The sequence below is a fragment of the Oncorhynchus mykiss genome, chromosome 14, assembly GCF_013265735.2.
Source record: "Oncorhynchus mykiss isolate Arlee chromosome 14, USDA_OmykA_1.1, whole genome shotgun sequence".
Lineage (NCBI taxonomy): Eukaryota > Metazoa > Chordata > Actinopteri > Salmoniformes > Salmonidae > Oncorhynchus > Oncorhynchus mykiss.
Window position 1 is genome coordinate 35,010,279 of NC_048578.1, and position 14,528 is coordinate 35,024,806.

The following is a 14,528-nucleotide window of genomic DNA, read 5'->3' on the forward strand; positions in this document are numbered from 1 at the left end:
TCTACATCCTGGTACTGTAGTTAAATTGGGCTGGAGCAGATGTATATTTTACAATCCCCACTTCTCTACATCCTGGTACTCTTAACAGGTAGAACCCAACACCTGTTTGACTGCATGTATGTTTTTGGGGAAACAGAACAAAGACAATCAGATAGCGCTGACAAAACATATCAGTGTTTTGTTTTTAACAAAAAGAGCACCGCAAGATGGAATTGAATACGTTGTTGCTGTGGGCATCTTTGGAAAATGCTGTAATTCTTCCTATTTTTTTAATGAAGGCTGAGAACATATACTCAAAACCCACGTGTCAACCCAGGACTGTGTCAGTGTGTACAAGACCAAGTTAAAACACAGCTGTCAGTTAAATGAATAGAGTTTGTGTTGTGTGTTTTTCAGGTGTTCTGGCTGTGAATGGCTCTTTAGACTTTGAGCGGTGTCGTGAATACTACCTGTCATTGGAGGGGACGAGAGGCAAGTCGACTCTGAGCGACATCACCATGGTGATTATCAACATCACAGATGTCAACGACAACACGCCCGTGTTCGGACAGGGAGACTACAGTGCTGACGTCTCAGAGGACCTGTCGCCTGGCGATGTGGTGATGCAGGTAGCTATCACTCTCAACTGTCAACTGTCACTCTCAACTGTCACTTTAGAAACCAGTTACTGTAATACACCATTCAATGTGTTCAATGACAAGTCATTTCCCTGAGGGAAAGTTGTTTTGAATTTGGCATTTGGACAGACACACATCTAAGTACTTAGAGAACATGGCAGTTTGGTTGAGCTAATGAAGATCAGACTGATATGCTTCCAAGCAGCTCAGTTCAATGATGCTTTCTGTTTCCTCTTCTCAACTCCCTCTTATCTCTTCCCTCTTATCTCTTTCCTCTTATCTCTTTCCTCTTCTCACCCCCTTATCTCTTCCCTCTTCCCTTATCTCTTCTCTCTCCCCATTCCCAAGGTGACAGCCATCGACCTGGATGGGCCGTTGAACAACCTTGTCCAGTATTCCATCTCCAGTGGAGACCCTCAGGGGCAGTTCAGCATCGACCCTCGCAGTGGAGAGGTCATAGTCAGGGCTACACTGGACAGAGAGGAGGTGAGGGGGGTTTAGTTTGGGCAGTTTATATGGGGAAGGAATCACCTGGAATAAAGTTTTGAAAAACTGCTCAGAACAGGTTTCCCTGGAGATGCAGTGTTGAAGCCCTTTGCTCTCCTAGGAGCTAAGAGAAAGTCAAGAAAATAGTAGAACCGTGATATCCTGTATCTAACTGGTCTCTCTGCCTGTCCCAGATCACTCACTACTCTCTGACAGTCCAAGCAGCCGATGATGGAGACCCTCCTCTGTCTACCGCAGTCCAAGTGACCTTGACCGTGTCCGATGTCAACGACAACCCACCTGTCTTCTCCCAGATGAAACACAACCTGGTCCTTCAGGTACCAACACAGGCCCGCACGCCGCCCCACGCACACACACACACACACACACACACACACACACACACACAGTTTCTCTCCCTCTACACGATCAGCATCCTGACAGCTGGCTATCCTCAGCTGTCTCTACAAATCAGGAGTGGAAGGATCGAGAGCTGAAGAACCAATCAGGCGTGTGCTGTGACTTTTGGCTAATTCATATTCAAGATAATTTATTCATGAATTCATTGAATAATTAATTATCCTATCCAAATTAATCGAATAGGGGCACCACTAAAGGTTTTAACATAGACAGACCCTTGAATGAACTCTATCAGGAGTTAACATGAACTGTACAATTAATTATATATCAACAACAGTCTTAATCAACAGTCAATTTACTATGTTCTCATTCTGAAACGTTGTCAAGTTCTGGAACGTTGTCAAGTTCTGGAATGTCGTCAAGTTCTGGAACGTCGTCAAGTTCTGGAACCTCGTCAAGTTCTGGAACCTCATCAAGTTCTGGAACCTCAAGAACCCAATGAACTCAATACCACAAATAATGAATTCAAGGTTTTATTTACTAGACTAAATAATGAGCAGATACAATACAGTTATTGAGACTCCACAGGTCCACAGGTCAATATAAATGAACTTCCGTACTCAACTCAGGCAAATACAATATTATATTCGTAAGACTTTTGAGGATGAGATGGTCTTATCAATTGAAAGAGAAAATATGAGAGGGCTACAACTATACTAAACTATAGAGAGCTTCACCAACCAGGAATAGACAATGGGCTAGGCTATTAGTTATCTCAGTCCAGCGGGTAGGAGTACTTCACAGCCGAAGGACTCTCTCTCTCCTGCTCTCTCTCCCTCCTGCTCTCTCTCTCTCTGTCTCTCTCTCCCTCTCTCTCTCCTGCTCTCTCTCCCTCCTGCTCTCTCTCTCTCTGTCTCTATGTCTCTCTCTCTCCGTCCCTCCCTCCCTCCCTCTCTCTCTCCTGCTCTCTCTCCCTCCTGCTCTCTCTCCCTCCTGCTCTCTCTCTCTCTGTCTCCCTCCCTCCCTCCCTCCCTCCCTCCCTCCCTCCCTCCCTCCTGCTCTCTCTCTCTCACTCTCTCTCCCTCCCTCCTGCTCTCTCTCCCTCCTGCTCTCTCTCTCTCTCTCTCTCTCTCTCTCTCTGTCTCTCTCTCTCTGTCTCTCTCTCTGTCTTTCTCTGTCTTTCTCTCTCTGTCTTTCTCTCTCCAACTCCATTCAAATTGCATCCAAAAAAGATAATCCTGTTCTAGATCCGCTGGCCTCTCTTTTCTCTCTCTTTTTGTAGCATTTCTTATACCAATAAACTATTTGAAAAGGTAGGCAAGCACCTTTTTTTTTTTGCTGAATGTTAAATACACCAGCCCAAGAGAAGTCATGGGGATGGAAAGACTTCTGCATCTAATTCTAGTCCTATATCGTTCATCATCAGAATGATGACGATCAGGACAACAAAACGTATTTCATTTAAAGGTTGAAAGCGATGGAAGGACGAGAGAGAGAGAGAGAGAGAGAGAGAGAGAGAGAGAAAGAGAGAGAGAGAGATATTTAAAGCAACGATGTTCGAGTGACAGGCTGTTTTAAATCTCTGCAGATGGATAAAAGAATATATAATCTTTACAATTAAAAAATATATAATCTTTACAATTAAAAAACAAGGTGACCCCTGAAAGCCAGATGGAGATGGTAAATTACACGCACATTCCATCTTTATATTACTGTAAGTGTAGGCCTACCTGTCACAGGAAAAAAAGTTACCATGATGAGATAATTAATCTACATGCATTGTGAAGTGTTGCTCCACACTGAGATGGGCTGTCTGTCCCCACCCTGAGATGGGCTGTCTGTCCCCACCCTGAGATGGGCTGTCTGTCCCCACCCTGAGATGGGCTGTCTGTTCAACCCTGAGATGGGCTGTCTGTCCCCACCCTGAGATGGGCTGTCTGTCCCCACCCTGAGATGGGCTGTCTGTCCCCACCCTGAGCGTTGATTCATCATGCAGAGGCCGCAGAGAACAGTTCCATTTCAGATATTTATCACCGGGAAAAGGGAGTGACTTTGGGCAGTAAATCCCGGTAAATCTTGGTAACTGGGTCCCCGCCATTCAACCCTACTCCTGAACTTCTCAGGACCATTCAACTCTACTCCTGAACTTCTCAGGACCATTCAACCTTACTCCTGAACTTCTCAGGACCATTCAACTCTACTCCTGAACTTCTCAGGACCATTCAACCTTACACCTGACCTTCTCAGGACCATTCAACCTTACACCTGACCTTCTCAGGACCATTCAACCCTACTCCTGACCTTCTCAGGGACATTCAACCTTACACCTGACCTTCTCAGGACTATTCAACTCTACTCCTGAACTTCTCAGGGCTATTCAGAGTCGTAAAGGGAGAAAGGGAGAGCAGTTTATTGGTATTGTGATGGCTTGTAACCATATATAATAAAATATAATACAAATATAATGAAAATTGATGAATATAATAAACTACATTCATCAATCTGACTCCATTACTATGTGACTAAACGCAACAGGCTCTGTGGATCTAGAGACTCTAGTCAAGGCCTTTCTTCCATCACCACTTAGTAGTGTGGCTATAATGAACATGGGTCTATCTTGTACCAAATATTAAGGGACTCGATTGTTCTTACTGTTTAACTCTGCATTGTTGGTTAAAGGGCTCATAACTAAGCATTTCACGGGAAAGTGTACACCTGTTGTATTTGGCACACGTGACAGGTAACATTTGTTCTAGCATTAATGTATTGAGGCAAGTAGATCAGGGATGTCAAGGTGGAACCAAGACATATGGTGTGTGTGTATAGTGTATATAACAACTACCAAGAGACCTGCTAAATTATGAGCCTATAGTCATTCAAAAGACTTACTCTGTGAAACGAGGAATGCAATTTACCCAATTAAACGAATAGGATTTATTCATTATGAAAGGATGAAGCACTCAAACAATGGCATGAAACACATGACACATTACAGAATACACTGAGTAAATAACTCTCGACTAAATAAGACTCAACGTGGTTACACGTGTCTGATACACACAGGATCCTGCTAACACCTTCTCAAAATATGAGCAAATTCACTGTCCTTTTAACCAAATTCAAGCAGGAAGTCACCCCCTAACCTGAATGAACATTTCGTAGCACTTTGCCAGTAAAAACAATAGGCAGGAACAACACATCCAGATTCTAATCTAATCAACTCAATTTAAATAATAGTAGCCCTTCCCTGTGTTTCTCCTCTTTGAACTATTCGCCGTCCGACAAAACAGAATGACACAATTTCCCTGTAATAATAAATCCATAGCACTTACAGTACAATGAAACATATCCCAATTCATAGCTGTTTATGAACTCTTGAAACAATTCAAATACGACAATTGAATTCACATTCACTGTCGTCAGTGACTCCAGGACTTCCGTGGGAACATCTCATCCCAGAGACTGCAACAGTGTGAGATGCAAATGTACATCCATCCATCTGGACAATGCCATATTGAATTAACAAGCCACCTATCTCTGCCAACAGGGCACTCTGTTTCAGTGACCTGTTCCAGCAGTCCCAGCTGAAATATGTCTTCTGCATTTAACCCATCCCCTCTGAATCAGAGAGGTGCGGGGGGCTGCCACAATCAACATCCACGTCTTCGGCGCACAGTGGGTTAACTGCCTTGCTCAGGGGCAGCACGACTGATTTTTTACCTTGTCAGCTCGGGGATTTGATCCAGCAATACTTTTGGTTACTAGCCCAACGCTCTAACCACTAGGCTACCTAGAAGGCTAGGCTATCTGAAACCTGTGCTTGTTCTGCCAAATTGTAACACATTGATGTGAGCTCATCTGCTTTCATGTGCCGAATACAACAGGTGTAGACGAGCTCATACCAGCACTCAGTCAAGCACTGTAGCATTCATTCCAGGTGGAAACTTCCGGCACTCATTGGAAACTTTTGACATTTTTCAAGATAAGATCACGATCAGCACGCTTTTGCAATGTAGTAAAATCATTAGGGTCTGTCTTGTTTTAGGCCCTTGTGGAACGAGGTGTCATGGAAGGCTTGACCTAGTTTGTATGATAGCATGACGACATAACTAACGATGGTACCGTATGTTCCTCGTCAGGAGGGCGAGGCCATCGGTAGCAGCATCCTCCAGCTCGTGGTCACAGACAGAGACACCCCTCACAATGGACCTCCCTTCACTTTTCACATCGCGTCTGGGAACGAGGACCGCCGCTTCCACGTAGACCAGGGAGGTCTGTTGTCCATCTCTGCCCCTCTGAAGAAGAAGATCAAGCCACAGCACCTACTGAAAATACAGGTGACGAATCTTCCTGTAATAAAACAGATCCCTGCAGGTTGTAATCTGTTTGTCTGACGTCTATACATGTCCACTGGTTATTTGGGATGTCGAAATGGAGTATAAATGTAGACCTACATAGTACTAGCAGATACTGATATTTGATCATATGTGTTTCTATTCATGCCCTTACCTCAGGTGACAGACAGCGGACACCCTCCTCTCTCCTCCATCTGCGTGGTCAAGATCAACGTCACTGAGCAGAGCAAGTACCCTCCTTCTGTGATGCCCCTGGAGGTCTTCATCACCACCACAGGAGACACCTTCTCCAACCGAGTCATAGGCAAGCTCCATGCCTCCGACCAGGACCTGCACGACATCCTAAACTACAAGCTGATCTCGGAGTCTCCAGGTGGGGGAGACCCAGGGCCGAGCTCAGAACCCTCTGGAGGCCTCTCCAGGTTCTCTGTGGATTTGGTGGATGGGAAGATCTGGGCCGATGAAGACCTGAAACCTGGTCTCTACTCCCTCAATGTCAGCGTCTCCGATGGGAAGTTCAGCGTGTGGGCCGGGGTGAAGGTCCATGTATGGAAACCCACACAACAGGCCCTGGACGCTGGGCTCACTCTGCAGCTGGCTGGGCTTTCCCCGGAGGAGTTCCTGGGGGACCACTGGAGAGGCCTCCAGAGGAGCCTCAGCACGGCCCTGGGTATAACCAGGCAAGACCTCCACCTGGTGAGCCTACAGCAGCAACCCAACTCCCTGGTCCTGGAGGTTCTGCTGCTATGGAGGCCGCATGGTGGAAATGTAGAACCGTTACCAACCAACCGGCTGGCAGGGATCATCGCTGACATAGAAGACTCGTTGGGACTGAGTGTTCTCAAGGTGCATCATAATGGGTGTCTAGGGACAGAATGCCCTCGTAGAGGATGCAGGAACTCAGTCCAGATGAGAGGGGAGAGGCTGAGCCACTACGCCACAGCCAGGGCCGGCTTCATCACCCCACAACACACCTGGGAGAGTGTCTGCCCTTGCAACGGTAGGTGTAACTGAGGTGGTTTGGTAGCTAGACAAGGTTACTTATCAAGCTTGTATGAGATGTGCCTGAGACGTGAAGAATTGCAGAATTAGCTCACTAAGTCAATACCTAGGCTTTGGATTACTTGGCTAACACTTACTTTGAGCACACAGTAGACCTGTGATTGAACCCTATCAGTCAAATAGTATCCTACCTTCTCTATGATCACAGTAGGAGCCTGAAGTCACCCCCTTCATGATCTATCTCACTTCACATTCAAATGGGGATTAGCTGGGTGCAGCTGGGAGCTAGGGGCCTCCAGGATAGTGCTAGTGATTATCTGCTTGTTGTGGGTCTTCTTAGTTACTGTTGTCCCCCTGGCAGACATATTTAGTGGAGGTATTCTGTTGAGGTTACCACCTCTTTAGTTAGACTGTTTTGGCTAAACCCAAAGCCTAAAAAGACCCAAATATCTCTAGGAAAGCGATGTGGAAGATCTGAGCCTGAAACAAAATACGTGAGGGGATTTTTTTTATTTGTATGAACTTTGAAAGATTCTCACATGAAAGTCTGTTTGATCAAGCAGATTTCATTATGAGAACACATTTGAGTGACTATTCCTAATTTGACGGACAGATAGTCATCCAAAATTAGTGTTTTTAAATATTAGTCACTACATGTTAATTAGACATGTTTTTGATGAAATCATACAAATTGCATTTAACATTTAACATTTAACATTTAACATTTAACATTTAACATTTAACATTTAACAGCATCGTTTTTCCAACTTCAGAGTCTGCTGTGAGTTTTGACGGGAAGGGCTATCTGAAATACCTGTATCAGACTGAGGCGGAGGAGAATCAGAACTTCCGTCTCTCTCTGCGCATCAAGACCTTCCAGCAACAAGGCGTTGTCATGAGTACCAATGCAACCAACTGGGGGAGCTTGAAGGTATTGTAAAGCTCACATGCATTCATTATTATCAGAGATGAAAAAACACACGTCGTTATTTGCTTTTGCAGTATCTCGTAGCTCATTCAATTAGTTAAATTAGATTTACAGCCCATTTTACATCAGTGTTTTACAGTATCATGTATTGCACTACATTATTATCAGAGATCATAAAAACATCATATTCCTTTTCCTTGGCAGTCCCTCCTGTACTGTAGCAGACATTCTAAATGCCTGATTGCATATCAGAGGGCTGTGATTATACGGAAGTGAACATTTCAGTGTGGATTCCTGGCTCAATCATACTGATCTCTTATCATATTATTCCCTCTCTGCTGGCTTTGTCTGTGTCAGTTGATCAACGGGACTTTGAACTGATCCAACCACGTTGTGGTGAGGACTGTCTCTATCTTCATGTCCCCATTTCCATCAGTTCTTTCATAGCCTAGTCCCAGATCTGTGTGCTGCCTTGACAAACTCAATACTCTGAGTTAAAAAAAAAAAAAAAAAGGGCCATCACATCCTTCAGACACTTCTGGAATTGAAATTTAGTTCAAGACTGGGGGGGGGGGGGGACTCCCCCTGGGCTGGCGGTTGAGCTAACATAGGCTAATGCGATTAGCATGAGGTTGTAAGTATCAAGAGCATTTCCCAGGACATTGACATATCTGATATTGGCAGAAAGCTTAAATTCTTGTTAATCTAACTGCACTGTCCAATTTACAGTAGCTATTACAGTGAAAGAATACCATGCTATTGTTTGAGGAGAGTACACAGTTATGAACTTGTATGTATTAATAAACCAATTAGGCACATTTGGGCTGCCTCGATACAAAATTTTGAACCATAATGGTTCATTGGATCAGTCTAAAACTTTGCACATACACTGCTGCCATCTAGTGGCCAAAATCTAAATTGCGCCTGGGCTGGACTAATACATTATGGCCATTCTCTTACATTTCAAAATGATGGTGCAAAAAAAATACAAAAAAACACATGATTTTTTCACTTCACAGCGGCTTTGTCAGAAAATATTACACAATTGATGTGTTTCCCTTGAGAGTTAGGCTTCACCGCAACAAATTCTTATCAATTCCCAAATCGCATCAATATTTTGACCCAAAATAAAAATGGGAGAAGTAGTCACATCCATCCTTTAGAAATTTCTGGAATGGAAATTCAGTTTAGGACCTACTCACGATCACCGGCTAAAGGTTTTTCATGTATTCCTCACATTTTTTACACTAAATTACTTTTTGAAGTGATTTAGCCCATTTGAACAATAGCGCCCGTGACAAGCCTGTGGAGAAAGAGGAAAAGGTGACTTGTCGGTTAAAACCACTGTGAGTATAACAGAACTCATATGGCAGGCAAAAACCTGAGAAAAAATCCAACCAGGAAGTGAAAAATCTGAGGTTGGTGGATTTTCAACTCAGCCCCTATTGAAGTTACAGTGGGATATTGGTCATGTTGCACTTCCTAAGGCTTCCACGAGATGCCAACCATCTTTAGAAACTTGTTTGAGGCTTCTACTATGAAGGGGGGCTGAATGAGAGGGGAATGAGTCAGAGGTCTGCCAGCAGTCACACACTGGTCACGTGCATTTCACATGAGAGGTATCTTCCGTTCCTTTGCTTTTCTGAAGACAAAGGAATTCTCAAGTTGGAATATTATTGAAGACTTATGTTAAAAACATCCTAAAGATTGATTCCATACATCGTTTGATATGTTTCTACGGACTGTAACAAAACTTTTTGACATTTCGTCTGCAACTTGTTTACCAAACACGCTAACAAAAGTAGCTATTTGGACATAAATGATGGACATTATCGAACAAATCAAACATTTATTTTGGAACTGGGATTCCTGGGACTGCATTCTGATGAAGATCATCAAAGGTAAGTGAATATTTATAATGTTATTTCTGACTTCTGTTGACTCCAACATGGCGGATATATGTATTTGTTTGTCTGAGCGCCATACTCAGATTATTGCATGGTTTGCTTTTTCCGTAAAGCTTTTTAAAAATCGGACACAGCGGTTGCCTTAAGGAGAAGTGTATCTAAAGTTCCATGCATAATACTTGTATTTTCATCAACATTTATAATGAGTATTTCTGTAAATTGATGTGGCTCTCTGCAAAATCACTGGATGTTTTTGGATCTACTGAACATAACGCGCCAATGTATATTGAGATTTTTTGATATAAATATGAACTTTATCAAACAAAACATACATGTATTGTGAAACATGAAGTCCTATGAGGGTCATTTGATGATGATGGCTTGGCTCTGACCTAACATAATCGTTTGTGGTGCTTTCGCTGTAAAGCCTATTTGAAGTCGGACACTGTGGAGGGATTAACAACAAGATTACCTTTAAAATGGTATACGATACTTGTATGTTTGAGGAATTTTAATTATGAGATTTCTGTTGTTTTGAATTTGGCGCCCTGCACTTTCACTGGCTGTTGTCATATCGATCCCGTTAACGGGATTTCAGCCCTAAGAAGTTTTTAACAATAGTGACAGCTTGGATCTATTATTATCAAGGAGATGCATGCTAGAGAAGGAGAAGCATCCTAGAGAAGGAGAAGCATGCTAGAGAAGGAGAAGGAGAAGCATGCAAGAGAAGGAGAAGCATGCTAGAGAAGGAGAAGCATGCTAGAGAAGGAGAAGGAGAAGCATGCTAGAGAAGGAGAAGGAGAAGCATGCTAGAGAAGGAGAAGGAGAAGCATGCTAGAGAAGGAGAAGGAGAAGCATGCTAGAGAAGGAGAAGCATGCTAGAGAAGGAGAAGCATGCTAGAGAAGGAGAAGGAGAAGCATGCTAGAGAAGGAGAAGGAGAAGCATGCTAGAGAAGGAGAAGCATGCTAGAGAAGGAGAAGGAGAAGCATGCTAGAGAAGGAGAAGCATGCTAGAGAAGGAGAAGGAGAAGCATGCTAGAGAAGGAGAAGGAGAAGGAGAAGCATGCTAGAGAAGGAGAAGGAGAAGCATGCTAGAGAAGGAGAAGGAGAAGCATGCTAGAGAAGGAGAAGGAGAAGGAGAAGCATGCTAGAGAAGGAGAAGGAGAAGCATGCTAGAGAAGGAGAAGCATGCTAGAGAAGGAGAAGGAGAAGCATGCTAGAGAAGGAGAAGCATGCTAGAGAAGGAGAAGGAGAAGGAGAAGCATGCTAGAGAAGGAGAAGGAGAAGGAGAAGCATGCTAGAGAAGGAGAAGGAGAAGCATGCTAGAGAAGGAGAAGCATGCTAGAGAAGGAGAAGGAGAAGCATGCTAGAGAAGGAGAAGCATGCTAGAGAAGGAGAAGAAGAAGCATGCTAGAGAAGGAGAAGCATGCTACGGGGAGCTAGTAGTGCACTACCCCATAGGGCTCTGTTAAAAAGTAGTGCACTACCCCATTAGGGCTCTGGTAAAAAGTAGTGCACTACCCCATTAGGGGAGCTAGTAGTGCACTACCCCATTAGGGAGCTGACCCACCTCCAGGGTCCATAGAGCTCCGGTCAACAGTAGTGCACTACCCCATTAGGGGAGCTAGCCCACCTCCAGGGCCCATAGAGCTCCGGTCAACAGTAGTGCACTACCCCATAGGGCCCTGGTAAAAAAGTAGTGCACTACCCCATAGGGACCTGGTAAAAAGTAGTGCACTACCCCATAGGGCCCTGGTAAAAAGTAGTGCACTACCCCATAGGGACCTGGTAAAAAAGTAGTGCACTACCCCATAGGGACCTGGCAAAAAGTAGTGCACTACCCCATAGGGCCCTGGTAAAAAAGTAGTGCACTACCCCATAGGGACCTGGTAAAAAAAGTAGTGCACTAAATAGGGAATAGGGTTCCATTTGGGACGCAAGTGGTATACACACTGAACACAGTAATTTGATTTTCCCTGACTGGAGTTGGTCCGTCTGGTAGCGTCTGTATGTCAGGCAGTCTGAAGTATCGTAGCTCCTCTCACCAAAAACAAATTAGAGGGAAGTGGATCCTTTTATTCCCACGTTAGCTCCATACTGAAGCATCAGCTGAATCAATTTTCTCACCAACGGCAGGTGCGATGTTTAACTTTCATGCCGTGTGTAGATTTACATCATGGTAAACAAGTAGTTTAATTTGCTCCACTTGTATCGTTTAAAACAAACTCGTGTGTTTATTTAAAGATATATATATATATATAATCTTTATTTAACTAAGCAAGTCAGTTTAGCACACATTCTTAGATCAGAGAGTGAGAGGTATATTTAACATTATGATCTGTCCTGTGTGGCTTTGGGTTGGTACCAGAGTTGGGTAGAATACATACGTGAAATTACTTTCAAATACTTTGCTGTGATTTTTTTACCCGGTAGGCCTACAACTGAACCAATGGAAAAGTCACAAAAGCAAAGCTAACTCTGAACTAAATCAAGCACTTCTCAAATACATGTACAGTATAACTGTTTGACATAGCTTATGTATTTGACTCCGGACAGGCCTGGTTGGTACAGGGTTAAGTTAGCGTGGTGAGTCAGTCAATACTGTAGCAGTATCAGCGGGGTGTGACATTTGACGGTGTTTGACACTACAATCGTACAACCGTACAATCCACTTCAACAAGTAGAGGACATTTCATTCCTGGGATAAGTTTCTTCTGGCGCACAGCTTCAGGATAGTCCTCTTTAACTAAGATGTACGTTCCTCTCAAATTCTTGTCTCTTTCCAGAACAGCTATCTTACAGAACTGATGTCCTCTCTCAATGACTTACAGATTGTTCTCATCTTGCCGTTCTCCTGTTTAAACTCATCAAGCTGACCCTGGGAGAACTGCAAACTGTTCTTCAGGTCCTGGACCTCTCTGGTCAGACCGTCCATTATTTTATTAGGTGACTCCACCAGTATTTGGACAAAACACTTGAAGCTATTTTCTTGTTGTTGTAACAACTGTTTGTAGAACTATTTTTGTTAGTTTGAAAGATCCTTCATCTGTGTTAAAGAGACACCACTGTCCTCAACGGTACTCCCACCGGCTTTGGTCTTTGTTATGTTAGCAACGTAGGCTTTGTTGTTGCTCCTCGCAGTTCCAGGCAGGTCAGGTCGCAGGCCAGATGGAAACAGCAACAAACACCAGGGATTCAAACAGTCACACTCCAGAGACAATCTGTGGTACTAGCCCCAAGGGCTGCGGGCTTTGTACAAGTTGCTAAGGAAACCTGGCTAGCTCGATAGCTAGCTAAAGTTAGTTAGAAGCTAGGCTAGCATCTGTGCCAACGAGGGAACAATGAGCTACTTCTCTGGAGCAAAATAGACTTGCTATTGTTCCTTGACATTGTACATTGATCTTCCCACACCTTAATGTGATGTTATATATTATCAATGTTTTTTGACAATGCATGCCACCGGAACTGTTGGAGATAATGTCGGGTTGTAAGAGCTGAGATGGTGATAATGTCAGGTTGGAACAGCTTAGATGATGATAATGTTGTGTTGCATAAGCTGAGATGGTGATAATGTTGTGTTGCATAAGCTGAGATGGTGATAATGTTGTGCTGGAATAGCTGAGATGGTGATAATGTTGGGTTGGAACAGCTGAGATGGTGATAATGTTGGGTTGGAACAGCTGAGATGGTAATAATGTTGTGTTGGAACAGCTGCAATGGTGATAATGTTGTTTTGGATGATGCCGTGGATGGTCTTGATGTTTGAAATGACCTAACAAGCTGCCTGTCTTCATAAACTACAGGCCAATAAATAAAGCAACCGCTAAAATCAAAAGTGGTGTTCAACAGGGATAGAGTCTTGGACCTCTATTATTTCCAGTTTATACTAATGATCTAACAAATGTTTCAAACTACAATTTAAAAATTGGATGTAATAAATGTATCACTAGTCAAGCAATGCCACTTTATATAATGTTTACATACCCTACATTACTCATCTCATATGTATATACTGTACTCTATACCATCTACTGCATCTTGCCATCTTGATGTAATGTATCACTAGCCACGTTAAACAACGCCACTTCATATAATGTTTACATACCCTACATTACTCATCTCATATATATCTACTGTACTCTATACCATCTACTGCATCTTGCCTATGCCGTTCGGCCATCGCTCATCCATTTATTTTTATGAACATATTCTTATTAATTCCTTTACACGTGTGTGTATAAGGTAGTTGTTGTGAAATTGTTAGGTTAGATTGCTTGTTAGATATTACTGCACGGTCGGAACTAGAAGCACAAGCATTTCGCTACACTCCACATTAACATCTGCTAACCAGGTGTGTGTGACCAATAAAAATGTATTTGGTTTGATTTGATTGATGTGTTGTTCTCTTCCACTGTTTCTACTTCAGACTGGTGGGGACTGATGAATAAAAGTTTACCAACAGTGAACACTGTTATATTATCTTTCACAGCTGATGGATACTTGTATCAGTGTGTATATAAGCAGAGTTCTACAATCTTCCACAGCTGATGGACAGTTGTATCAGTGTGTATATAAGCAGAGTTCGACAATCTTCCACAGCTGATGGGCAGGAAGTTTGGTATTTTCCATTTTATAAGGATCTTCATTAGCTGTTGAAAAAGCAGTAGCTACTCTTCCTGGGGTTCACACAAAACCTGAAACATGCCATAATACAGAACATTAATAGACAAGAACAGATCAAGAACAACCTTTTTTAAAGATTCATGTAAAGTAAAGTTGATGTTCATGTAAAGTATATACTGTCTTAGGTGTGTCTACAGTGTTAGGATGAGCCGTGTTCTGTACGTTTGTGCTTATGTGTTCTCTTCTGCTG

The 14,528-nt window shown here is 43.2% G+C and overlaps 1 protein-coding gene across 1 annotated transcript in view; it reads left to right on the plus strand.

Annotated features, from left to right (window-relative positions):
* The window catches only part of LOC110489217 (protocadherin Fat 2), a 68,355-nt gene that overhangs the window by 49,530 nt on the left and 4,297 nt on the right, over positions 1-14,528 (plus strand). The window contains exons 18-23 of the mRNA XM_021561849.2: positions 397-608; positions 966-1,103; positions 1,298-1,441; positions 5,603-5,800; positions 5,978-6,818; positions 7,594-7,751. Of these exons, the coding sequence (XP_021417524.2) occupies positions 397-608; positions 966-1,103; positions 1,298-1,441; positions 5,603-5,800; positions 5,978-6,818; positions 7,594-7,751 (1,691 nt within the window). The remainder of the gene's footprint in view (positions 1-396; positions 609-965; positions 1,104-1,297; positions 1,442-5,602; positions 5,801-5,977; positions 6,819-7,593; positions 7,752-14,528) is intronic.